We start from the raw sequence: 27,506 nt of genomic DNA, 5'->3' as shown, positions 1-27,506 counted from the left end.
TGAGGCACTCGCACTCTGCATGCACAGCTGCTCAACTTGCAACACACGAGGGGTGGTGAGGAAGTATTCTAGGCTTCTGAATATCAAAGAGAACAGCATGATATTCAATCCAATAACATGATATTTGATAATGCATTAGTAACAGTACTCCGAAGTATGAAAGCACAGAGATGAATGTTTGAGTAAACTCGAATTCAATAAACTAATACATAAAATTATGCCCCCTGGAAAACGAGAAATGTCCCGCAAAATATATTCTTTGCAACAAATTAGAATGAGTTGGGCACCGGATGCATCACACTTTGAGCACTCACAATCTACCACGGCAAACGGATATCGGCTTTCTCGGCTAGCAGTGATGGGCTTTCTCACAATGCAACAGTGATGTGCGGCTCAACGGCAAGACGAAGCTGCCTTTGGGGAGCGCACACCACCTTGGCACTGGGCCAACTCCGCCCTGGTGATTTTCTTCCCGCATCTTGATAACGAAGTCCCACTCAAGGTGCCCAGGTCAACACTCTTTCGATAAGGAAGCCCAGCTGGGCACAGAAAGTCCCGAGTTTTCCAAACAAAAGATGCTCAAGGTTGATCTCTTTTTTTACCTGTAAAGTTCCAAAATGCTTCACTTGACGATTGGCATCTGCAGTACCCCTCAACACCACTTGTCACTCGCCACTGCCACTCGGTGCAATTGGGAATTCAATTTTTCTAAATTAACGTTGCTGGACAGAGTATTCCATACTTTGTGTCATTTCTGCATGCACACACACAAATCCTTACAACCTTGAAAGGCAGCCAATTTCCTATATGAAAGGGGCCATGCAGACACAATGCAAGTTTGGGTCATTCAAAAGATTGCCTCGTTAGAATAACACTGACACCACTTATAACGCAAACTTCACTCAAATAAACTATATAAATTAGGAAAAAAGAGAATGGCCATGCGACCCACTAGCTCATTTCCCGCACTGAACGTACGACATATGAGCAGCTTTGCGATTGGCTGCGGCCGGCAAAATCCAACGCAAATTAAACAGGGGTTATAAGCTAGCAGAACGAGCTATTTGCACTCAAATTTAATGCATATTCTTTTTATAGCAGTAAAAATGGTGGCATAAATAATGGAAGTTACAAATGCAGGCGGAAACATAGAAGCACCAGCGCGCACAATGCCGGCTAAAGCTGCACAGTGGCCAACTGGCTCATACCTGTGACACACAGCAACGCTAGATCTCCTTTAAACTAAACCCCTTTTGCCACGTCAAAAGACATTTTGTGGAAAGGAGTGGCGCTCCTGACACACAGCAACCCCCGATCTCCTTTATGTAGTTCCCATAACTGACACACCTTTAAGTGGCGCAAGCAGTTCTGTGGAAAAAGCATGCACAATAACAAAAATAAAGTGTGGCTAATAGTTCTTCATTATTTTAGAGAGGAACAATGCGTTTTATTGTTGTTTAGAAAAATAAATGGGTAATTTCACATATTTGTATTAAACAGCAACGATGGAGTGCTTTTTTAGCCTATGTTTTGTGCCTAATCTGGCAACAGTGGGCAGATGTTTACAAAAATATATCACAATTGGGCTTGTTTAGTGCAATTTAATTTCATTGCAGTTTAAAAAATTTATGGAAGTATTATGAAATCGCATTTGGTCGCACTAAGTTCTGAGAAGCTTATGATTTGCAAGCGCCTGATGATGAGGCTGCGCCGCTAGCTGCTCCTTTTCGTTCGGGAAAGGAGATAGGCTAACACCCCTTACGGGAAATACCCGCTGCGGTGAAGGAGATTCTCCTTTGTCGTGTGTCATCGAGGCAAACGCCGTTTCGGTAGCAGTCCTTCGCTGCAAAGGCCTTTTAGGCACCCGTGTGTCAGGGGTATTACACTGGCCGACTCGCATAAGCAACATTGTCTTCAGTGACTCTGTTGAGCATACCCAATGTTTCACGAAACGAGTACTATCAACTGCAACAAACATTATCCAGGCACAAATCCGGTCAAAAACAAAGCAAGGGTCTGGACAGCAATCCCGAGCAGTATGGTGGCGTCATTAGGAGGACTGACAGAAAACGGCATTTTGTTGCTCGCTGCAGCCCTACTTCGCACACTTACAATTGCTTCAGTACTTGTCCTGGATATGTCATCACAGACGTAGCAAAACACGATTCAGCGAGAGAATCAAATTATGGCTTAAATTGTTTGATTTCTCAGTGAATAAAGCACTGTTTGGTGCCGGACAAGCACTGGGGGCACTATAAAACACCAAAGCTATTAGGATAAAACAAACTTGTATTTTGTCTGCACGGCCCCTTTAAGGGGGGACGTGGCTTTCAAAATCAACTTTTTTATTTCTGAGCGGATTTTGATGAAAATTGGCACAGCAACTGGAAATGCTTCTGTGATACCACTATAAAAATTTCAAGATAATATTTTGATAACTTTTTTATTTATTAAATTTTCTTTCTGTTCCGCTTGTACCGAGCTTGAGCGACTTATAAAACACGATAGAAAACTTGTTCGAAGTGCTTTGCATTCCCAAATGAATGGGCGAGGTCGTGACAGTTTTAGAATTTTTTTTTTACAAAGCAATATTTTTTAGTTTTCATTTTTTTAGAGGTTAATGTGCAACAGGCATGTCGACTGTGAACGACTATTTGAATAAAAAAGTCACAAAAAACAAATCTGGAAAACCAAAAGTGTCACGACCTGAACTGTTCATCAAGGAATGTAATGCAAGAAACGGAATCAAAATAGACCCAGTGGTCACGAAGAAATCCCTGGTACAAGCGACATAGGTGGCAAAAAAAACTGTTTTGAGAAAACGGCTTCCGAGTTGCAACATAGGTTTCACTTATCAAAAGTCGCCACGGTTGCAGCCTTTCATGTCCTTTTGAACATGGGGCTTCTGGAAGGCCTTGCCTTGAAATTGGAGTGCCTTTTACTGCCTTTCTCTTTCCAGAAAACATCATTTTCAGCTCCTCCGTGAAGAGTACATACCCCCTTTGCAAACCAAATGGAGGGGAAGATGGGTTTCAATGGGCTTTCAATGCAAAGTAGGTTAGCTGGTTGGCTGTATCGCACTGGACAACCTCCTTTTGCAGTGTTGTCACCATGGCACCAAGTTTAGCATTTTTTTTTACTTAAACTTGAACATTTTTGGCTTTTTTTATGTTTTATCTTGCCTGGCACAGCAACTTAGTACTCATACGTGCAGGTGTTCATTGCCAAAAGTTTGCATACCACAAGGATGAAAATGAGCTACTTTGAAGCTTGGTAGAGTATTCTGCACAACTCCCAACTTCAATGCAAGAGCACATTTTTTTACTACTTTTGACATTCAAGGCATCCAATATTTCTCGCAGCACAGCCAGTATGCCCTAGGCAATGGTATCAATAATTTCCCTAAAAAAATTACTGTTAAATGCTGCCACAGTAACGTACATTTTTAACGCAGAGAGCATATTTTTATTCCTATATTACTAACTCAAACCTGTTTTCATGAAAATTACAAGTGCACGGGAAACGTAGCGCAAGAAAGGCGATATGGCTCGCGCGCATCGCAGCGCACGCTTACCGCGACATATCGAACTTTGATTATACCTGATATGGCTGGTCAGGTCGCTTTTAAGATTAAATCTAACGTCGCAGGCATTAATTACAACTACTGGCGTTCAATCGTAACCGGTTGCCCAGTCATGTGATGATCCAATGCGCGTCGGCTATGCCGTGCGCGCCGCAGCGTTTGACGCGTCGACCGTTTCTTTCTCAAGGCTAGCGAGCCCACAGTCAAAACACAGCAATAACTAAGCGTGTAAACATCGTAAATCCGACTAAAAGTTCACTTCACGAACCGCTATCGCAAGCGCGCACACCGCGTCACCCTCCAAGGTCTGGCGACGGTAGAGTCACGCGCACCACGAAGCGTTCGATGACCTCCGCCTTTCGAGCCACACAACTTCCCGTAATCTGGCTCGTTATCTCTGGCATTCCCATCGCGATAACGTGCGTGTTGAATACCACAGATTGAACAGAAACTCGGCCGAGCGAAGCGGCGAAAATGAACTCAATCCGCTCGCTACGCAGCTCAGGCGGCCGCCATCTTGCGTTGCGCCCGCGACATCCAATCAGGAAGGGTCGTTGTTCTGCGCCCCGACCGGAGGACCAATAGCGCTTCAGCATCTATTTCTACCTTCGTTTGTGCGTCGTTTCTTTTCTGCCGTTTGTGCGTTTGTGAATGAACAAAGATACAAGAGACGAGCGGAACCGGAAAGACGATCGCTCGGCCGATCTAACCATATCAAAATGGCCGCGCCCGGTGGCACCGTTGCGGAGATAGAGCGCTCCGAAAATTGCCGTTTTTTTCGCCCTTTTGCGCTGATAGTTTGTCACCGCGCCTGACAAAAGTATTTTTTTATGCCACTTTGCGACGCTTTTCAGCGTAAAAACTTTGCAGACGCACAGAATAGGAAACATGGAAGCCGAATATGTGGGTTTCAAAAAAACGATGTTTTGGTCATTTTTCCGAAGTTGAAAGCCGCGTCCCCCCTTAAGGAGAATGTGAAAAATAAATTGTGAGCAACAACAGTCAAAGAGATGATCCTAGCATAACACAAATGCATCATGCTTTACACGAGATCAAAGCACTGATCCCCTTTAACAAAGAATTGGTATGACACCGTGGACACTAAACCACTCACAGCTTCGTACTGTTTGAGGCACCCAGTGCCAAAAACAAAAAGACATTTTACGAGTGCATATGCCTGCACAGAAGTCAACTAGAAGGAACCGTATCAAGATGCAGAGCAAGCCCGCTGCACAAGAGCATCACAACTTGCTTAATCCCACCGTATCCAGTGGTGCAGTCTCCTCTCCACCTTTCATATCCATGCCTACCCACCCACAGGGTCCAATTTCAGCTCCATTGCCATCGAGGGTCAGCCCTACACGAAAACGTTGACATTGCGCTCTTCTTCGACATTGAAGACTTTCAAGCGTCTGGCAGCTAGCTGCACCTATTTCAAGCACGACACAGACTGTTGTACAAAACAGTGCCCAGCGTAACAAGAAATACCTGCAGCTTGTTTTTACATTTTGGAGGAATTTACTCCTGGACATTGAAAAGAAGAAAGTGCCGCACAAATTGACCAGTTATTTCAACGTTGCTGGTACGCATATTTCCCCCCTTTTTTTAACCTCTTTGGATATTACGATTTTCACATAATACGTTTTATTTTCTGGTTCCCGTGAAACACGTGTCAACAAGAACAAGATTGCACTGTACTTTGTTTCCTTTTTTGTTTTTCTCTCTGGAAGTTTCTTTGGGATACAAATTTTATATTCATATTCAATTCAGTATTGGAATATTTTTGCTACTGAGGCAGATTATTCCAAAATTCAAATTAGATTTGCAATGAAATTCCACTGTTCAAACACCTCTACACTTTTTGGGTTTGTGGCAGCATATCAAAAGATTGGCTAATATTCGCCGCAAGTACATCACCAATGGGATGTGTACGTCGCGAGATTCTGGCACTGTATTAAGAAAGCACCCATTAGAGACTACATCAGCGTAAGCAGGCTCAGCTACACATGGTTCATTCAGCTTCAGGGAAGACTTGCACTCGGCAAGTCCATTGCTACTGCTGCAACCCAATGCCATCAGGAGCGTTGTTTTATGGGTGGCCGAGTAGCCTGAACACCACTATAGCTTCACTGCAACTGTGATGTGCACAAAAAAGTAAAGTAGCCCAAAAAAAGTAGCCCCTCTCGAAGTTAGCAAAAAACTTCTGAAAGGCATACATTCAATCGCAAATGCAATGAACCGTTAAAGAGGCCATAGAGAAAAAAATACAACTTCATTCAATTTTAAAGAACTAGACTGTGGTAGACTCAGCTCCATTCGAGCCACAAAATATGTTTTTTAACTTAAAAAACACAAGGACTATTAAACAATTTTCAAATTTCGTGCCACACTGACGTAAAGGAGGACAGGAGTGACGTGTTATGTGCAGGCACTAAAAACATTTTCATCACTGCATCAGCATTCAAGTGATATGATCAAACCGAACTAGAGGTCCCTCTACAATCTTTGAGTCACGCTCCTTTGGTGGTGGCTTAGGTTGGCGGCGGTCACCAATAGCACAAACACGATTTTGCGACGTCATACCGAAATCACTGGAAAGTTGCTGGAGAGTCACCACTGCTTCACGTTTTCTTTAATATCTGTTATTTGCTCGAAATTGGCGATAAAATTGGCAATAATGTTATTGGGACACAACAGCCCTTTTAATGAACTGAACTTGTATTTTGTCTCCATGGCCCCTTTAGAGTGCACAAACCTCCGCAGACTACGGGCCTCACCTTGAAATACCGAGACGCCACTCGAACGTTGTACTCCTGGCCCGGGTGGTAAAACTCGGCAAGGCCCCAGTCGATCAGGCGTAGGCGCCGGCACTCGTGGTCGATCATCACGTTGTGGGGCTTGACGTCCCGGTGCATGATGCCCATGGAGTGAGAGTAGTCCAGAGCCTTGAGCAGCTCGTACAAGTAGTAGCGGATGTCGTAGTCTGTCAGGGTCTGGTACAGCTGCTGCAGGGCGAGACATGCACGTCAGCTCACTGGCCCTGTTCACCTGCCAGGAAGACCGCACTAGCCACCAACCAGCCCGCATGCACCTGAACTAACGCCTTTCAGCAAGTGCAAGATTTTTAGCCCTGCTGTCTTCAAATGATTTCAATAATCCCTTTTGTGTTTGACATGTTTAGCCAGGCAGCCCTCCTCAAATAAACTTATTCAAAATCTACTTTCACGTCAGTTCACTCGCATTCACTTTCTGTGGGAAGACAAAGTTGCTGGCTAAGTAAGAACCTTTTACGCTGCAAGAGACTGCAGGGCTCAGAAGTAATGCCAAGAGGGGAAAAAACCACAGCAGGCTCAGTGCCACCCAACCTTTGTCTGAAACCCCCCATCATACTATGCGGGACCCCAGTAGTAGCTGGTCTGCACTGTATAGAGCTGTTGGGCCTGCCAGCTGTATTTGCCAGTTTTCAGTCACATACCCTCTCGGAACAGTCTGCCCCTTCTTACTGTGCCTGTTATTTACTCTAGCTGTTTCTACATATATAAATTGCTACTGTGATAGAGAAACAAATTTTATACGGACAAGCATTTGCTACAATAGCTGCAGTTTTCTGTACAAGAAGGACTTATTAGAAAAGGGTTCCCTGCAGGTGCACCCTTATGCAATATTCCAGCCAAATTTTGACACCTCGTGCCCATTTTTGAATAGCTGGCCCTTTGTTAGGTTAAATGTGGGTGCCTGACTGTCATACATTTGAAGGCAATGAATTGTAAGAAGCCACTTTTCACCCACAGCAAGAGTGAAGGGGGAAAAGCAATTCACCTTGAAGTCTGTGTTGTTGACATGTTCAAATATCAATGCAGGCGTCCTTGACTGAAAAGAAGAAAATGTTCCAATACTTAACAGGTATTGCCAACAAAAACGCTTGGGACAAGGTTGTGCTAGCCATTAGAACACGGATGTGTGTGCATAATGGAAAAAACCCACTGTAATTACCCCTGAGCACACTAAAGTTGAACGCTACAACTGTGAGCCTGTCGACCGTCTTGAAAGGGCATTGGACACATGCTTTATCAAGTTTATAAAGTCAAACAGGCGCGAAAAGTACAGTCTAATGCTGTATTCGGGTGGTCGCTGTGATACTCCGACTCGGAGTACGCGGATGCGCCGCTTCCCCCAATCCGAGCAAGAGTCACCGCTCCCCAAACGAACGCATACCCGATCTTCAAGCAGCACGCGACCGTGGCACCGCAGCACGGCCAACATGGCAACAGCAAACAGCCAGGCTGGCCAGGCAGCCTAGGTGTTTCAACAAATTGCGGCCTCCAGATCGGACGAGTTAGCTCCAAGCCAAAGTTGCGAACGTATTCCTGCACTTTGAACACAGGAAGCGGTGCGGCGAACAGTTCGGCGAACAGTTCGGCGAACAGTTCGGCGAACTTTTTCGTGCCAACGTGCGAGTCATCGTCGCCTGAGGGGCTGTCCTCGGCGTCGAGTTCGAGCTGCAGAAGCAGCGGAGGGAGACGGTTCCCCTTTACCGAATAGGCGTCTCCGTTTCGACATGATGCGGAGATGCCTTCAGTAATAGCACGAGAAGCAAAAACGTCAAAATACTCCCACAACAAACCGCTCGCTAGGCCTCAGCGAACGCCACCGACTAGGCAGGCGAGCGGGGCGAGCCGCGGCGGCCGGGGTCACGTGACCCGATCGCCTCCAGATTTCGGCGGCGCTCCCACTTCAGAGTCAGAGCAGTCGGAGGCGCTCGGAGTGGGGTACGACGCTCTGAGACGACCAACCGAACATACGTCGAGCGCTCGATTTCGACCACCCGAACACAGAGTCGCTTTCCGGAGTGCTCTAGAGCGCTCTAAAACGACCACCCGAATAAAGCATAAGTTTCTTTTGCCAAGTTTCAGTAACTTTTTTTGCGGATAAGTTTTTTCCAGTCCTCATAACCACTGCATGGCCCGATAACATCGGCTGTCAAGCAGGCAAGAGCAAATACATAGTTTATTAATTGTCCTTGAACACAAACAAAGCAGAACTACAAAATAGGTTAACACTAGAACCGAGAAACACAATCTGCAGACAAATGTGACCTCATTAGAACACGAATGTGTGTACACAATGGCAAAAACCCGTTTCAATTACCCCTGAGGCAGCCCCAAAGGACACTGGTGCTTTCCATTCTGGGTAGCTTTAGAAATAAACCAGGGATTTTTAAAAAAACCCTTACATGAGATTAAAGAATGCAAGGCAGATCCAAATAAAAGTTCAAACTCCACTAACTGCAGTAACTGTAGCAAAAAAAAAGAGTAAGTACTACTACTCTCCAAACACGACCGCAAGTCTCGACCAATCTGGACTAAATATGTCTGGACTCATCTCCGAACAAATAGCAGAGTATAAGAATAGAAATCATAATTCCCGTTTCCCTTGCTCTGCTGTAGCATGCAATGCTTCCCCACTGCTAATTCTTTTCGCAGCTTGCAAGATGGCCACCCCCTCCCTTGGCAAGAAGTGCATGTAATGACACTTGCAACTACAGTCTAACACGGACACATCGAACAGTCTGAACATCCCCTGGGAAATCCCATGCAAAAGTATAGCGCTGTTGTACGCGTGTATCCAACTCCCGATAACGGCAAGAGTCGACATATTGAATACTGCACCGCAAGTGCTCCTGCAAGCGCCCTTCTCCTTACGGAGTGGATGGGATGATTTCTTGCAGGCTCGGCGTGGATGAGGCCTGCCTCATCCACGCTCGGCGTCAATGAGGCGGGCGTCACGTCTTTTCGATGGCCTTCAACACCTGCAGCTCGCACACTAGCATGAGGGGCAGCCACATGGCAGCGAGAATGTGGGGAGTGATTGGGTGCGAAAGGCAATCAATGAGCAGGAAAATCCGACCGGAAGCACACAAGTTTCTGGCATGTTTTCAGCTTGCTTCACCGTTATCAGCGGTGGCCTGACCAGGGGAATTGATGTGGCGTGTCGCATGTTTGTTTTGTCCGTGGCCCGCATTTCGGAGCCTTGGTCACAAAAAAAAAAAACGGAATAAATATGGATTTAGCGACAAAAGTGGACATTATTCGACAGGTAGAGGCCAGTGAAAAGATGGTGGCTGCATAGGTATTCAAAGTTTCTCGCAGCACTTTTCAGCGCGATAGTGCGCATCAAACCCGGCATAAAGGCACAGGCAGCACGGATGGCCCGGCCAATCTGGAGCGTGTCATCTGGAGCGCAACAAAGAGGCGTTGCGCGGCTCCAGACGAGAAGTGTTCGAATACCGAAAACTGCGCTGAGTGCCTCAAGAGAGAATTTAAAGAACTTCCAGCCTTCCCAATGGGCCATTTCGAAGGAAACAACGGCACACAAGTTCGCGAGTGCTGACAACGATGTGCAGGCTGTGGCGGACATCACCGATGCCGAAGAAGCGGACCCTACTAGCGAACCTGACAACGTTCCCAACTGCCTACTGCAGCCAAGCTTGCATCAGTGTTCAGACTCTCCACTATTGTGGCACAGTGTACAACGCCGGATTTTCTCATTGGGACGGCCTTCATGAGTAGAAGAACAGTGTGGTGAACTTTATGACGCAGAAGAATAAGCAAGCGACTCTCATTTCAATTTAAATAAACGTTTGCTAGTCATCACGCTGCGCTATGAAGGACAAATCAATAAGCAACTGCTTGTCGCGATGTCCGAAAGCTCTCAGTAATATGCAAAGTTTTGAGATAAGCTTCAAACAGGCATATTTTATATTTCAAATTATCAATATATTGAGCTATTTCGCGATCCTTTTGGAGTTCGATACATTTGTGTTTGCCTATATATCCACATCAAAATGGTCATAACCGGGCTGCAACCGCTGAGCAATTTTTTAACTTTGTCGCTGCCAGCAGTAAAATCTCATCTGAACCATGACCCTGAACTAAGGCCTTATACAGTTGGCATTGCTACGGAAACTATGGAAAGTGATCCTCCTCACTCTGCACTTGCTATGTGATCACCCAGTACGCTTACGATTTGATACAAAGGTGGTAGGACCCTTCAAACAGGCTGGTAAGCTTGCAGGGCAACTCCACATATAAGGGGGGAAAAAAGAAAAGCACCATTCCTTCCCACACATTGGAACCGATAATACAGCAAATACAGTCAATCCCCACTACATCGAACGTCGTGCCAGCAAAATTTTCACTATGAAGAAATCATTTCCGATTCTCAATTAGTCCTCCCCAAGAGTTATTGCACGAAATTTCCTTTCAACAACGTTCTATGAATCGTGCCGCTCCAACAAAATTTTCAACCAAAAAATATTACTTTCTAATGCTGTTCGAGATCTGAAACTGAGAAGAATACACATTCATAGCACCCCTACTCTATTGTAATACAGTGAAACCCGGTTATGTCAAACTCACAAAAAAGAAAAAAAAAACATCAGTAATGCGATATAAGCAAGCTAAGGAATTGAACATCATAAAAGCACATAGCATTGTTAGGAGCACTTTATTGGTGAAACTGCTTTACTTTCACACGAAATGGTCCTGTATCTTCTGCTTGAACAACCTCGCTGCCCAAGACACAGTGATGTGATTGGGTCGAGTCATTTTAGAGCAGCTTTTGGAGCAGCCAGAACTAGCATTAAGATTTGAGAAATATTGCTAGAGGGGGAGCAAAACAACCGAGGAGCCCCAAAAGCAGCATCCTGGGCACGCAGAAATGTGTTAACAAGTAAAACGCCTTCGGTGCAGACGAGTTTCTGCCGCACAGATGTCTTTTAGCAGTGACTATGAAATGCCTCAAGACAAGCACCGAAAGAATTCGTGCAAGTGTGTACATGCATTCACTGCATGAGCCAATAGATCATGAAAGACCTTGAAGTTTTATTTAAAAAATGACTATTGGGGTAGAATTCCAATCAGTAGGCTACAGAATGTTTCGTAAAACCATAATGAACGGAACACAGTGACATGCGACAGAATGTACTGAGAGCATTTTAAGTAAAATCCTCTAACACCCCGCCTAAATGTCTGTTTCTCTCCGGGTTCCCAAGACGAAATCGCAGGCTACATGTCCTCTCCGACTTCTACACTCACTTTCCAACTTTTGTGGCATTTGGCATTCGATATATCGGTTGTCGCTGGTTTTTTTTGTAGCTATATATTCTCACTGAAAATATACCGTGTCCAGAAATAGTTCGACATAAAGGATAATTCGATGTGAACTGGTTCGATACATTCGGGTTCGACCGTATCACTTTTTTACACCTGAAGCAGCCCGCAATGCCAGTGTCCACATTTCACTGCTGCGAATTGATGGCAATGACGATGTTAACATTGACTTGTAAAAGGTGACTAGCTGTCTAGCCACAACCAAGCCAATTCAATCTTTACAGCTGTATCTCAGTCCCCAGTGCGTTGAAGCGATGCTGTCATGGGTGGCTTTGTTTGTGCAAGAGCAACCTGAATTGTAAGCATGGTGCTGCCGTGAAAAAACAAAAAGCAGAAGTTGCCGAAATTATTGAAAGAAAATGACAGCGAGACCAGGCCAGGAAGCATCAGTCCAAACGGACTACCTGCTGTCCTTTGTGTAAATATAAGGGTATTTATAAGCGTAAGGGTAAAATAAATGATGATGATGATGTAAATCACTTCACGGCATCGCTGTTGCAGAAAAAACAGCCTGCACAGAGCAATTACTCAAATGCAAGGCTTTCATATTTCCTCCTCAGTTTAACTTGTCTGCCAAATCGACAACAAAGTTTTCACGAAAACATTTCTCCATAAGCCTCGTGAATTTTGTTGGAGCAAAGTTCACTTCATTTTGTGCATATTAATTTGAATGGGAATCCCTGAGTAGCAACGTTTGTGACTGCAGGCACTAGTCATAACGTCTGGGGGACTACATCTGTTGGAAATAATGCAAGGTCTGCACTGGCTGTCATGAGAAACCCCAAGCATACGAAAGGCCAGACGTGGAATTCTCAATTTTGTCCATCTCAAAACACCCATTTCGAGTGAACCCCAATTGTTTGAGAGCAGATGACGAGATGTGACATGAAACAAATAAAAGGGATATTTTTGAAAACGACAACCCAAAATTCTGCCCCTGATGCAAAAAAAAAAAAAATTGACACGATAAAACCATGAAACAGAATGCTTATCACCAGTAATAGCCATGACACTAGGCTGAACCAAAAGAGTTATGCCCCCCCTTCCTTCCTTCCAGACCCTAGAGTCTGGAATGTGTACACAGGAGACTGCAGTTACCCCTATTTTATACCGCATCCAACTTATTTTATACCGCATCCAACCTATTTTATACCGCAAGGGGAGTGGAGGATACAGAATTTACTTAGAAAATAGGGAAATCAAGGCTCCCCTGGGGTAGCAAAATGGCCATGCGTGCACCGACATCCTGGCCTGATTAGATGGAAAAAGAATAATTCTGGGTGTTTCATGCACCGAAACGACCCCTGGACTGTGAGGCGTGCCGCAGCAAAGGATGGCGAATCACTATAGAGCGGCTGGGGATATTTTCTAACTGCACCTATTCCCAACACATGGGCATTTTCGTCCTTGCCTCCTTCAGAAAAATAGCCACGAAGGCCGAGATTGAACCTGCATGCTCTGGCTCAGCAGCACAACTCCCTGATCGAAAAAGAAAATCGTGACACTTATGAAACAGCATTGGAAACTTAACTCCTGCCCCGTTTCTCTTGTGCGAAAAAAGCTTTTGGCTCACAGTATAGATTTGTCACTGTTTTATTCAATTCAACATCACACTTTTTTCAATGCAATTCAAGAGCTGCATTTGGTATTTGCACACCCCTACTTTTTACTATTCAAGCTATTTCAGAAGCACCAGATTTACTGGGCACAACTGCAAAATGTTGATGTGAAAAACATACCTTCGAGTATTTTCCTTTCAATGTAGAATTCTTAAAATTTTTTTGAGCTTTCAGGCAAAGCAAAATTCCTTAATAAGCATTTTATTACATATTACCAACTACATTGAAACAAAAAGAAACACCAACTCACCACAAGGTCTTTGACAACTGCTTGCAATGTGACAATGTTTGGCCCCCCACGAAGGTTTTCCAATATCTTGATCTCTCGCTTAATCTTTTTTTTCTTCACAGGCTGTTAACGAACCACAAAGAAAGAAAATGAGAAGGGCAGCCCATTTGCTGCAAGAACGTCAGAAATATATCAGCAACTAAAGAGTGCAGTTTGGTACTGTAGTAAACATTGGGCAGTAGTTTCCACACAACTACCCTTTATCCCCCAGAAGACAGGCACACCAGCTCTGCTTTGGTAGAACAGATAGCCTCACAAATGCCACCCAGAAAGGAACCCTGCAGCACTTACCATCAACTACTCGGAATGGTTTTTGGGGTAAAGTCTATCGCCCCAGCAATACCATCCCCAAAGGATTATGGAAATCCGTTCAATATCACCGAACCTTGTGCGATGAAAAATCGCGCATAATTTTCCCTCTTAAGTAACCAGGGTGTCTAGCAAATTTCGTAATTCAATTTCCCTGACTTTTCCAGGTTTTCCATGACCATTTTAGTTGAAATTCCCTGACCAATACAACACGCGCCATTTTATGGAAACGGTCCGTGAAGCATATAAAAAGCGTAGAGAAAAGACATTCGATCATACGGAAAAACACATTTGTTGCAAGTGCCCTAATTCTCAAAATGCACTTTGATTAATTTCACTTTGCTCATTGAGGTTTGCTTGCCTTCAGTTACGGCTTCAGAGTTTATTTCATCTTGCGGGATAGAAACTTCAAGTTGCGCTTCAGCAAGCACCTTTTGCTTTTTTTCTTGATTGTCCTGGCTTGACATGCAACGTGAACGGCATGGTGCGTTGCGCGTGCGATTTTTTGACGCCCGCGTCGACGATTCGCGCACGCGGCAGCTTCTGCCTCGCTCAGAAAATGACGCGCGTCGCGCGCGGCAGTGGGAGGAGCCTGACGACTTGCGCCAATGGGGAGCCGCGCGCCTCATGGCGGCAGTTTCGAAGCTCTGGAGGCAGCCTGCTGGCTCCGCCAGACATGTTTGTTAAGGCTTACCTCCCCGGCAGGTATTGCATGGGCCCTTTCAGTAGCGGCGCGAATGACGTTTTATTGTACCGTTTTCGCCCACATTATAAGCTCCTTTACCTCACGAGCAACTTCGTGCGTGCCTTGTGCGGCATTTTAGAGAGCGCTTAGAAGCGGTCGCTCGAGCTCCCGTCACCACTTCGCGGTCGAAGCCACCGCCATGTTGCCGCCGCCGGCAGCACCACGCGCAGCGTGCGGGTAGTTCCACGGCAGCGTCAGCGCGCCTGTGATGTGCGCGGCGCGTTTTCGCGAGCAGTAAACACCCCATGCGGTTCACTGGGTTCGCGCTAAACCATGTTTCTTTTTGATTATGTAATTCTGGCTCCTGATGTCATAAGGAAGTTCTTTCAAAATTAGCCCCCCAAAAACGCTGCCTTTTAAAATTCGCTGGAGAAAAGGCCCCGTTTTGCGTGCGATTTGGGCACCACCTAGACGTTCCTCTGCCGCAAATACACCCAGCAACCTAAGCCAGGTCCGTGGACCGCACGGCGAGTTTCTGCACGTGATTCGTGCACGGTATTTTCACGGCCGCGTCGACGATTTCGTGCCTGCGGTGGCTCCTTTCCTGCACAAGCGAGTGCGTTTGTGCCTTGAGTAGCATTTTAAAGTGGTCAGAAGCGGCCGTTGGAGCTACCGCACTACTCCGCGGCCGGTGCTACCGCCATGTTGCCACCGCCTGCCGCTCGGCACGCACCGTGCGGGAGGTTTCCGCGGCGGCGTCAGCGCGCCTCGGGCATACGCGCCGCGTTTTCCCTTGCAGAAAAACCAGAAAACGTTTCATGCGGTTCACGCTTTCGTCGCGCGCGAACGTGTTACGTTCGGTTTGCGTTCGCGTTGCGTTCGACTGGTTTCCCCTATTCTAAAACTGTGTGGACAGGCCCCAAAGTGGTTTTCCCTGACTGGTACTACTTGATTCAAAAATTCCCTGACAATTTCCTGACTTTTCCCGGTGGCTAAAAATTCCCTGACTTTTCCCGGTTTTCCCGGTCGCTAGACACCCTGTTAACTCAACCGCGGACAACGCGACGAAAGCTGTGTGCTCTCTCCCGGAGAAGGGGGGTGGCCCACGGCGTTCCCTTCGGCGGCCTTCGATATATCACACGCCAAGGAGTTTTCTCCTCTTCTCCGCACGAGGAGGGGTCTATTTTCAGTCTGGGGCCACAAAAAAGCAGGCATTGCTGCCTGCTCGCAAGCACGCGCTCAGGCTGGTAGGGAGTTTTTGAAGCAATAAACGTTTGTTGTCGAGTGGTCTCGTTGAAAGGGGAGTATTAAGGTCGTCACTCAAACTCCACACGCATTCAAAACACAAAATAAATTCCAAAACTGTGCGTACAAGTTCAGACACAGAAGAGGCTGGTACAAAGCACCGACGACAGCAGATACCACAGGAAATGCGAGAAATAAGCCGCGAAGTTGACCAGCAGCAGCCAATGGGACAGCCATGGCCCAAATGACATCGTTTAGGTCATGCCAGGGGTGCATAATGAGAAAAACTGAAGACAGCGCAGTTGGGTTTTCTGCGTCTTTCACAGCAATTTGCGCGCTCACCACTTCACGTGCACGTGCAATATTTGGCTCAGGTATTCCTGGCAGTGTAATCTGAACGTCGCGCAGGTTTACTTGCACAGCTCAAAGAGTGTTGCAGGGTCCCTTGAAGAGTGGCCACAACAACAGCAGCCCAGACATTAATGAGTGCAGTGTCTGCCTGAGAACGAAGGTGAACAACACAGAGCAGAAAGTGTGCGGTAAAGCTGGGGCTTACCTTTAATATTTTTACTACACACTTCTCATTGTTGGTGACATTGATAGCCTCAAACACCTCGCTGTACTTCCCACGACCAAGCTTTCGAGCCAGCTGGTAGTCGTCTTGAACTCTGGAACCAAACAATAAGGCTTTGCACACACCTGAACATCAATCTTCACTTGCAACAATTTGCACTAATATGCACAGTGGCCAGATTTGTGAAAATTAGAAAACTTCCAATCTTTAGCTGCCCCTGAAAGCATGCACCACAAAAGCGAAAGCTCACAGCAATGATTAAGAACTGGCTAAGCTGCTGTTAAGTGCTTCACAGATATGCAGACAATCATCCTTACAGTGCCGTGACACCTTAGGCTACAGCATTTAAAAGTGGCTTGTGCTGAAATGCTTTTTGAGCAGAACTGAAAGGACGGTGAACATCCTTCCAAGTTTATTTGTAGCTATCAGTTTTCCAAGCACTTACTGACAGCAAAAAATATTTGGCAGTTTATGTTTCAGAGCCCTTTATAAAATTTAAGGTTTGAAGAACCACAGTGGAGACTACAGCCACTAAAAGATTTTATAGTATTAGCACTTTCCTGGGGACACTTCTGAACAATGTGACCTATCTTTATACGGCAGCACCTCACAAGGGCTGAGATTTTGGAAGGCCAATGTTACTTTTTGCTCGTTTCGATTCGATTTACTCGCTCCTAGTCGCAGCGGCACTATGTAGGCAAAACGCTTCTCCTTTTACACTGTTTTTCTTTCTGCCTCCCCCAGCACGACTGGAGGCGCGCACGTGCAACAACGGTCGCTGCTGCTGCCAGAGCAACAGTGGAAGGCAAGGGGGCCAGGCTCGCGCACGCGTCGTAACATAAGAGAAATCTCATGTCAGCATTCTGAGGATTACAAAAAAAAAAAAAAAAAAGAGAGGTTGCTCAGCAGGAAGAAGTGGTATTGCTTTGTTTCAGCAAAAAGTGAGATACTTGTTCATATAACATGAAGTCAAGCTGAACAACAGGGCTGGTGTCATGCAAAGAGCTGTACAACTAGTACCGTATAAGTCGGAATATAGGTCGAGCTGGAATATATGTTGAACCCCTCACCTTGCGGCCGAGAAATGAGGAAAAAATTAAGCCAATGTATATATGTTGAGGGATGACTTTTCGGCAAAAGTTTTAGTGAAAAATCTCGACCTATATTTAGACTTATACGGTGTGTGTGTACTGTATTTGATGTCACCTTTCGCTACTTTATATTGTTGATCAGTGTTTCTCGCCGCACGCTGTGTTTGCGCACAGTAGCATTTTTGTAACATGAATAAAGTGCTGAAATGCCATTTCGGCTACCGTGATCGCTGTACAGTGCGACGTATGGCGGCATGGCTGCGTGCCCGTCTTGGCGGGCAGCAAGGCGAGCACAGCAAGGAGAACCCCGGGGACGACATCGCCTCCTACCCCAGCCCCCGGGCTGCACCTCCTCACTTTGTTACCACAACACCTACAGGTTCAACATGGCAGTGGCGTTGTCATGGCAATTACAACTCATTTATGACTGCCCAGCACCAATAGGGGAGGATATGGCACTAGTCCCAGAATTACCACGGATGCTGAATTGAAGGCTAAGATGCCTCCACCTCATTTTGGTTCACAGCTTTCGAGCTGCCTTAAATATTTGCTTTCAGACCACCTCCCACCTCGAAAGGCTAATATCTAGAGCCAGGTAAGGAAATGAAAGACAATGTTGTCATGTGGCCGGTGCTTTAACCAGCAACAACATGAAGGGTGTGAGAAATGCCTTGAACATAGGGTTGCCACCCGACCGGTTTTGGACCGGCCTGACCGGTTTTTTAGACAGCGGGCCGGTTGCCGGTCTGTACCTAAAACCGGCCGACATTGGCCGGTTTTTTGGCCATTGTGTCGCGGCTATATATTTTTGGCCTTTCGTCAGCGTAAATACATGTACTACGACAACCAAGTGTCGACAAGCTGTGCAAATAAGAAACGCAAGCAGAGGAAATGCGCGGCCGAGCCCGATTCCCGAGATGGAAGGGGACCAAAAGGAGGAACAGCACAACGAAATGCCGCCGGCGCGATCAGCACGTGCAATAGCCGAATGTGCCTTCACCTTCAGTGCAAGCGTTATGCTGCTTTCTCTGTAGGGAAAAGCTACAAGAAATGGCATTGCATGTAAATAAAAAAAATGTGGCGTCTTTTTTTCAACACAAATTCAACCTTCTACTCCCCCACTCCCCAATCCAAATTGCCGGTTTTTTTCTTCGGGGAAAGGTGGCAACCCTACTTGAACACAATAGAATTTGGGACCGAAATCATCAATCGAAATGGTCGGTGCCTTGAGGGAGGTGGCAAAGAGTTTGAAAACACCTTACGACAAAGCAGTTTTGCTGGAAATGGAGTGGAACACGTGTGTTTTTACCACTGTCAGTGAAAAGGATCACTGGAATCCCCAAACTACAAAACAAAGTCAGAACAAAGCCGGCCTCGTGTCAGGGAATGTTTAGCTGTCAGTCACCACAGGCCTTCCACCGTTATGAAGGGATGAGAGAATGGTGCCAGTCACTGGCCAGTCATGAGGGTTTCTGGAGAAGTGTCAGAGGGCTGTTTCCCTCGCACCATCCGTCCTGCTGATTTGCTGATGACTGCGATGACACACCAGCAAGGGCAGTCTGAAGGACTAAACTTAGTGATCTGCCAGTATGTTTAAGAACCTGTGCAAGAACAAACGTGAAGCTTGTGTTTGCCAAATAATGGGTAGAAATAACTTCAGGCAGACAGCATGAGAACACATTTCAACGCCATGCAACATCATCATGGTAGTTTACATGGCGGCCGTGAATGGTGCATGCTGCTTTATCTTCAACCACCCATTGCACGTAAGCTAAGGCTCCGAAATTCCCATAAATGGTCAAATAGTGGTTAAACAATTGACCGTTGGTTGACAAATTTAACCTGCACAACACTGCTGCATTTAAACCTCCAAACAAATATGCTTAAGTGTCCCTTTGAAACGTCCTAAAGAAAAACTGCATAACAGTGCATAAGAATATTTGCGGTACGAGGCTTTCGTTCAGGTGAAAACCTAAAATGGCCACCCCATTCTCAGCGACTCCTTGTATGATCCTGCCAATATACAATGCTGCCTTTCCAGAACATATTCAGACGCCAATCCCTTAGTCATCATTTTGCTGTCTCAAGGGAGCCGATGTTTTACGAAGTAGAAGGGTGCACATAGAATGAAACATGTCCTGCACTTCCAGGTTAAGAAAATGCCACTAAGGTTGTTCCAAATAAACACCCTCCAAACGGGAGTACTTTGGGTACAGATGTTTCAACAAAGGAACCAGCTAATGTTTATCAGGTTTTTGTCAAATTTGTCCAGAAGTGCAGAACTCTGCGTATGAAACAAATCAAGGCAGTGAGTGCCTTTGTAACTCGCAGTAGGCACAAGTAAAACTAAACCTCAAAACCCATGCTGTTTTCTCCATGAGACGCTGGCAGCTGGGGCCACGTTCTGGGCCTGTAGCCACAGGAATGGGCCCTTTCGGGGGTGCAATACAAGGCAAGGAGCAGACAGACACTGGCCCTGCCCTTGCTGCTGTGACCGGCTCAAAACATGGTTTTACTCTCCGCACAACAGTGCCTGTACTGACCTCGTGCAGCACCGAACTGCACACAGTGTATGGGTGCAAAATTGAACACACGCTGTTTCCCCTCCCTTCTGTGGCCAGCCTGCAAAGGTGGCAACATTTGGCAGAAGGCCACTTGCCAAATATTGCCAGAGTGGGCTGCTGCTTCAGTGCAGCATTCGGAACTGCTGCACTCATACCCCTCCACCAGGCCCAACGGCCAGGAGGGGGAAAGAAAGAAGCGGGGGCGGAGTTACCCCCATTCGACGACGTGCGACTCGTAGTCCCAGTAGTCCCTCGGCCTGTGGGAGTTGACATCTGGATAGACGCGTGACCTGCTGGGCAAAGGCATCTGGCGGCCCCTGCTGCTCCGGAATTGTCTCCCTCGGTGCCCTGACCTCTCGCACAAGCCGCCTGTGCTTCCCCAAACCTGGAACACACAAGAGTGGCAACACTGATTGATTGATTGATTGTAGGGTTTAACGCGCCGACGAAATGCAGGCGATGAGGCGCGCCGTAGTGGAGGGCTCCGGATTAATTTTGACCACCTGGGGATCTTTAACGTGCGCCGAAATCACGTACACACGGGCGTTTTTTGCATCTCGCCTCCATCAGAAAAGCGACCGCCGCGGCCGGGAATCGAACCCGCGACTTCGTGCTCAGCAGCGCAACGCCTTAGCCACTGAGCCACTGCGGCGGGTAGAGTGGCAACACTGACCTGGACACCTCGCAAGCCACCCTCCTGGCCCCCCGGCCCCACACAAACACACAGACATTGTCTAACGGCATTCAGGAAAAGCAATAATGTAAACACCTGGCTCCCTTCATAGCCATTCTACAGCTCTCTATATAGATTACACACATTTTTACCATCTCTTTGAGGCCAAAATATACGTATGTGGTTCAACCAAACCATTAAAAAAAATTGTGGAAAAACTAAAATTAGTTAACACAAAAAAAAAAGAAAAGGACTGACAGAAGACCACACACCCCACCCATAGCTGAGCGCTGTTCTACAGTGTGGCACAATGGCCGTACTACAGGGGACAGAAAGGATGGCACGCAGCAGGTGCAGAAAACAATTCTCGGGAGACTGGGCGGCTGGGGGAATGGCTTCTAGAAACCGGCCTAGCCTGCAGCTCAAGACCCTCAGATGTGAACAAGTCCCTCCGATTGAACACAAAACACATTAAACAATGTTTTGCCATTGTAGACGCGCAACGTGCAGGGGCGCACAAAGCCTGCACCATAGATAAAAATTTTGGTACTGCCAGACTTCCCTTGAAAGGGCTTCAAGTAAACGTGCCCACACAGAATGTTTTTTCCTCTCAAGAGATCTTCAACCTGTGGGTGTGAACGTAGGTTGCAGCGCAGCAATTATATCAAGACAACCAAATTTGCTGCTGCCTCATTCTCTGCTTTTATGCAATTGCTACGTACGCCAAATGACGCAGCTGAAAGTGCCAAGCTGCAGACATTCTCCTTACATTTCCCATCCGCATTAGCACCTTGGGGTACTTTCTTCGAAAATGCTACGGTGCGTACTTGACAAGTAAAAAAGCATCATCTACCAGCAGGTTCACTTCAACTCATATCAAATAAAACAGCAGAATGAACCTGCTTACAAGACAATGCCACTAAGTCCAAGAGCTAGTACTGAATTATTTGCCTAAAAGCACATGTCTACTAGTTATTCACCAAAATCATATTAAACCAAATTACCGAGCTTGCCAAGAAAACAGATAATGCCTCTTTTGCAATGGATATACCACTTCAATTTCTGTCTGCCTGTCTGTCTGTGTGTGTGTGCGTGTGTGTGTGTGGGATAAGCACTGCAAGACCCCTGGAAAACCCGCCGCTGAGGAAATCCAGTGGCCCCCTGTAATGAGGAGGCCTTAGACAAAAGGGCAAATGAATTTTTTCTCTCTCTCTCTCTCTACCACTCGAGAAACCCGCAGTGTAGGGCTGCCTCCGCTTGTCCACGTTTGAAAACATGCAGCTCGTGACATGATACGCAAGACTCCACAAGCAATGCGCATACTTCCAAATCTTGACCACGTAACGGAGATGCAGTGGCACTCAAGTCGCCATGAAAAACAGGACAGAAGTGGTGAGTGTCACTACGAAGCTGATGACAATGTGCAGCGAACAGCAAAACCTCGCTGGAGGTTTTGCTTTATGCTACAATATGCTTTACTGCAGTGCTTTATAAGAGTAAGCTCTCAGTGATTGCATAGGTCTCCGTAATTTTTGTTTCAAATTTTTCCATCCCCAAGTGGGGGGGGGGTTATACACGAGAGCAGCTTATACACGAGTAAATACAGAAAGTGCGGTCTATCCATGCTGCGAATTGCACTACTGATCATGAATTAAAAGAGCACTCAATGAGTGCTTCTTTCATTTTTATGTAGGAATATCAACACTGTGCAGCTGTACATGAAGCTTTTGTATGAGTGAGCAGTTGCTGTCATGTGTGACAGTTAATAACAAGTTTAATTCAAGGATCTAAATAAAAGAATCTAATTTATGCTTGTCTCCAATAAAGTATAACTTTTGCCTTGTGATCCTGATCACAAAAGACTGGCACAGAGTTCAGGAGAGCATGACTAATTGAACCCACACTGATGAAACCACCTGGTATCATAGTAGTTATGTATTTGGATACCACTATACCCCAAGGCAACTTTGCTCGCTTGCAGTTTATCGAAATGCAAGTAGTTACAGCCAGATGTCTGCATCGTGAAATTGCTACGAGTGAAGTAAAAAAGAAAATGCAACAAAACAATTGAAAGTTCGCTGAAGACAACCTTTCTTTCAGTGATTTTGCAGACTACCTGCAAAAAATTTATTTGTATAGCGAAAGCATAGTAGGCTTGAAGTACCGGCACAAAACTTCTGTGTGACGTTTTTTTCACTGCTATGGGTGCCTACTAGCCCACTAATCATGCAGTGGCTCATTGGATGGTCGATTGCAATGTAAATAATTACATTAACTTCATTTATTTGTGTCACTTTCGGTTTCGATGGAACGAACACCGAGGCGGCCGCCCCGCCAGGAGGGCACGCTTGACATCACTGTTCTTGTCGCGCCACGATTGTCACGAACGCGCGCGCTCAGGCCAGTAGTGACTGCGCTCTCCCGGGCACCATGAAGTCAGTCCCAAAAACTGACGTGGTGCACAAGGCAGAGCAGCACACACCAACAGCAGCCAGCCACCTCAGCCACGTCACGGGAGCCTGATGTTAGCAGTTTTGTGCGCGGTGTTCAACGAGTTATGCTGATGCCGATGCCGAAAGGGTATCCGTACTGAGCTTTCTTGTGCGCGCAAAGATTAAAATGGATTTAAAATATGTTCTACTGAATGGTTACGATTGAAACTTCCTGGCGGGTATCTCCATATACAAAGGAAGCTTTTTATGTAGTTATCTGAGCTTTGAATTCGCGTCAGTGCTCCTTTAAGGATACATATGAAGACAATTTTAAGATAAACAGAAATCACCGCCGAGCTACAAAACAGCCCTAAGTGTAACCAAAACGCAAGAAAACCTAAATTTAGTACAACTAGCAGGAACGCTGCAGAAAACCAAACCGAAAAATAAATTGTGTAATTAGCACGATCTGGGTAGCGTTCATTAAGCAGCTTACCTTGGTCACTGAAAAAAAGGAGCATACAATCAACGCACACTTGTGCTTGCTTGTCGGGCTGACACCTAGCATCCTACGAGATGTCTTGAAAGAAAGCTTAGATCAGTGCAAGGGGTCATGCTCAAGAATATAAGGTGCACACCACACAATATAGACATCCTGGCTTAAAAGAAGCACGCCACAAAGGTAACAAACACCCAGTAAATGGACACACATGTAAAAGTTAAGTAGGTGGCAATAACTTTTGCACTGTACATGATAGGTGCTAAAGTTGAGCTCAAGCTTCCCTTAACCCCACAATCATTCAAGTTGTCTGTCCCAACCAACGATAATTAAATGCAATCTTTCAAAATCATTGCAACCTTTTGGAACCCCCACACTCAAAAATATTATAAATTTTCCACACACAACATACCAATGACTCACAGATCCGAGTTGGCACACTCACACTACAATGTACCAGTTGTCAAATCGGCGAGACAAATGTGCATGTCTTAACTTTTAGTTCTAATTTAATAAGCACATTGTGCGAAGTAATTTCCATTTTAAATATGACTAGTTAGCTACACACCTTGTAATAAAACAATTTCCTTTTACAAAGGTTTTTTGCATGGCATAGTTTTAAAGCTACTCATCCATCGCTACCAGAAATATCCAAGAACTGCACCAAAAAACAACTTCAGATTGAACTCCCTGGCAATGTGAACGTGCTCTTCAAGCACAATTATATTTCATGCCGTCAAATGAGTGCTTCTGATATGCCCTGAAGTAGGATTTATCATACAAGTATTCAACTGTGCAAATAGGACAAACCCTCACACATGTGCAACGTATCACATAGGCCTGCATCCAGCTGATAGTTCTGCACCAAACTGGCACTAAATGAGTAGGGTGTGTCTACACAAATTACGACGTGTCAAGATAAGCCGCCGGCAAGGAACTTGACACCACAATAGCCGGAGAACCTCGCACTGTGCTAGCAGAGGAAAATATCTTAAATAAAGGCTTAAATTATTTGAAAAATCCTATTCTGTGCCAAAGCTAGCAATGCTGCTGGCCCCCATTGGTGGTGACTGCATTATGCTTTACCCATCCTAGGGACACAATGCAAGACACTGCTCTACCCTCCTTACACAAAGGAATAGCAGTACCGTTAATTTTAGATCCCTACTCAGTTGTCTAAATACTTCAAAAGCAATGAAAACTAATGCATTTAACTTTCGTGGATTAATGCATCGAAGCTACACCTGGGCTATAAGGTGCGCTGCAGTGGAGGGCTTCGGATAAATTTTGACTAACTGGGTACCTTTAACACACACTGAAATCTTGACACACGGGCATTTTCAATGTTTGGCTCTACCGTGAAAACGGCCGCGGCAGCCAGGAAGGATCAAGCCCGCATCCTAGGGATTAGCAGCAGAACGCCTTAGCCACTAAGCCACCGCAGCGGGTACATGGATCTGAACCAAATTGTTAGCCACACAGTACAACATTGAAGGCAGTCCCACCCTTTGCAGTCTGCATAAGGAACCAGTCTCAAAAGTGGTACTCTTAGCACTTCACGCAGTTTGGCTGAAAAAAGAAAGCGCTGTTGTATACAGCCAAACGACCTCCTAAAAACAAGTCTTCTTGAAGGATCAAATCAAGCGTTCCTTAATCACTGTGCTCGCTCAGAACTCATAATGGTGCTGCTGCATGGTTTGTATCCTTGAGTGTTTGAGGCACCACCAAAAACACAACCACACAGCATCAATTCACATACTTGAGATGTTACATGCTGCACAACTGGAAGGTGTAACTGTGCACGTTTAAAGCTTCCAGCTCATTGTGCGCTGGGCTTTTGATAAATGATAATTGAAAATTTCACTGCGAGTAGGAGTCAGGACAGACGTGCATTGGTCACATCACGCAGCGAAATTTTCAGTCATGAAACCCTTCCAAATCGCCTAGTTATTTTGACTAACACAAAACAGACAGATAGTTCGCAATGAACTTGGAATTCTTTCAATACTCGGCTTCCGCCAATTAGCGTCAGGAAATGCCCCCCCCCCCCCCCCCCCCCGAAACAAACAAGAAAAAGGCGCTACGTTCTTTCATAAGCACCACACTGACCACAGTGCATGCTCTGGAATCAGTAGGCAATGCGGCAGAAAAATGAGGGGAAAAAAACGTACCAATCTGGAGAAGCAGCACGTTAGTGGAGATCTTGAGGCAAGCGTTCCTGCAGGGAGACAATCAGCGAGGTGTCGGGCAAGCGTCTTTTTAAGTGCCACCCGATTCAACAGTTCGCAAGGCCTCAAACGGACATGCACACATGCGATGGGCCTACAAGAACACGAAGGCGTTACACACGGAGTCGCGTCGAGTGCACAGCCAGCAACTGCCGCAACAGGTTACACGGGGGAAGCTTCGGGGAGAGGATTCACGGCCCCACACGGTTAGTGCAGCCACAACTCACTAATTGGAACGGGGAGCGACAATTCGCCGTACTCAACGCGCTCTTAGCGCTTCACTAGACCGGAGAGCCATGTCGGAAAGGCACCGGCATGGCACACGTCTTACGACATTCGTTACGGCACCACCGGCGGACAGGCAAGCACGGACCACACTATAACGGTCGGTAGCTCCAGGTATATGTCGCATGTTTTCTCGCCGTTAGAGGCTCTCACAGGAAACAACGAAAGGGCAGGCTTCACAGCAGACAACAGCAGTCGATAAACATCGCACTTTAAGCATCATACAAAGAGGTAAGCGATACTGACTTTTGTTGCCGCCACCCAGGTTCGACCTCGTTATCGCGCCAAGAAGTCAGCGTTGCAGAAAAATCACAAGTTACCACCGGTGCACTGAAGCTCTGACTTCGAAGGTTAACAACGCTGAATGAATTGCCGCTTAGCGAGGCTTAGAAAATGACTGAAAAGCACATGTTAACTTACGGACGTTAGGGCTAGCAGGCTTGCTTTAGAGAGAGTCCCTCGGCACCTTGTCGACACTTGCGAGGCGTAAAACGCCAATTCAGCGCATAAATACACACTCACTAACAGCGCGACAGTCGAAGCCACACGGACCATTCGCGGAATTTTCGGAAAGCTCGTAAAAAAAGTCGCCCCTGCACTTTAAAGACGTCACACGGGACACCGGCTTTGGTGTGGCATCGGGCGCCGGACTACGAAATCCGGATTTATTCAGTAATCTGCACAGACGGCTGCGATCCACAACACTTGACTAGGCCACGCCTGAACATAAAACTTGGAACGTACCGGCTAGTGAGCAACAGAATTCGCGTAGAACAACATAACAACGCACGGAAAGGGGTACTTCTTTGGAAAACTACTGTTCAAGATGATCGAACGCCGCACAACATTGCAATATGGCGGACAGCCCGCCGAGATCAAATCGAGGCCAAAGAACACGAAATGAACCGACGCGCCACCTACTAACTCCGCTAACGCCACTAGCGCTACCAGCAGGGTGAACAAACTTTTCATGCCGACACCGACAATAACGACACGTTCATTCTTCACGTAAATTTACTTAGAAGCATGGCAATTGTTAATAAATCCAAACGACAACATAATTGCATACTGCCTACAAGAAAGAGAAAAAGTGGAAAAAGCGTGCAGGTTTCCTGAAAGCCGGGAAATACAAACCAGTCGTAACTTGCACTTGCTGTTAGGGAGGAGAAATAAGAAAACCTAGAGGAAAGTCTCAGAAGTTACCACTTTATTTTACAGACGAGCATGGGGCGACGCATGTGGCAGGCAGGAGAGAAGAC

The 27,506-nt window shown here is 46.2% G+C and overlaps 1 protein-coding gene across 4 annotated transcripts in view; it reads right to left on the bottom strand.

Moving 5' to 3' along the window:
• The window catches only part of LOC144154870 (casein kinase II subunit alpha-like), a 40,909-nt gene extending 13,761 nt beyond the window's left edge, over nucleotides 1-27,148 (bottom strand). The window contains exons 1-7 of one of the 4 annotated variants that reach the window (XM_077685946.1): nucleotides 26,992-27,148; nucleotides 25,906-25,952; nucleotides 20,343-20,515; nucleotides 16,458-16,569; nucleotides 13,624-13,725; nucleotides 7,403-7,453; nucleotides 6,361-6,588 (exon numbers count right to left, since the gene is read on the bottom strand). In XM_077685946.1, the coding sequence (XP_077542072.1) occupies nucleotides 6,361-6,588; nucleotides 7,403-7,453; nucleotides 13,624-13,725; nucleotides 16,458-16,569; nucleotides 20,343-20,437 (588 nt within the window). In that variant the 5' untranslated portion in view covers nucleotides 20,438-20,515; nucleotides 25,906-25,952; nucleotides 26,992-27,148. Of the gene's footprint in view, nucleotides 1-6,360; nucleotides 6,589-7,402; nucleotides 7,454-13,623; nucleotides 13,726-16,457; nucleotides 16,570-20,342; nucleotides 20,516-25,905; nucleotides 25,953-26,667; nucleotides 26,760-26,991 lie in introns of those variants that run through there. The other 3 variants (XM_077685949.1, XM_077685947.1, XM_077685948.1) reach the window with 3 other exon arrangements.
• Nucleotides 27,149-27,506: the final 358 nt, after the last annotated feature.

Source organism: Haemaphysalis longicornis, unplaced genomic scaffold, assembly GCF_048455015.1.
Source record: "Haemaphysalis longicornis isolate Haplotype H1 unplaced genomic scaffold, Haemaphysalis longicornis Haplotype H1 scaffold_1, whole genome shotgun sequence".
NCBI lineage: Eukaryota > Metazoa > Arthropoda > Arachnida > Ixodida > Ixodidae > Haemaphysalis > Haemaphysalis longicornis.
This window is presented reverse-complemented; position numbering and strand designations above follow the sequence as displayed.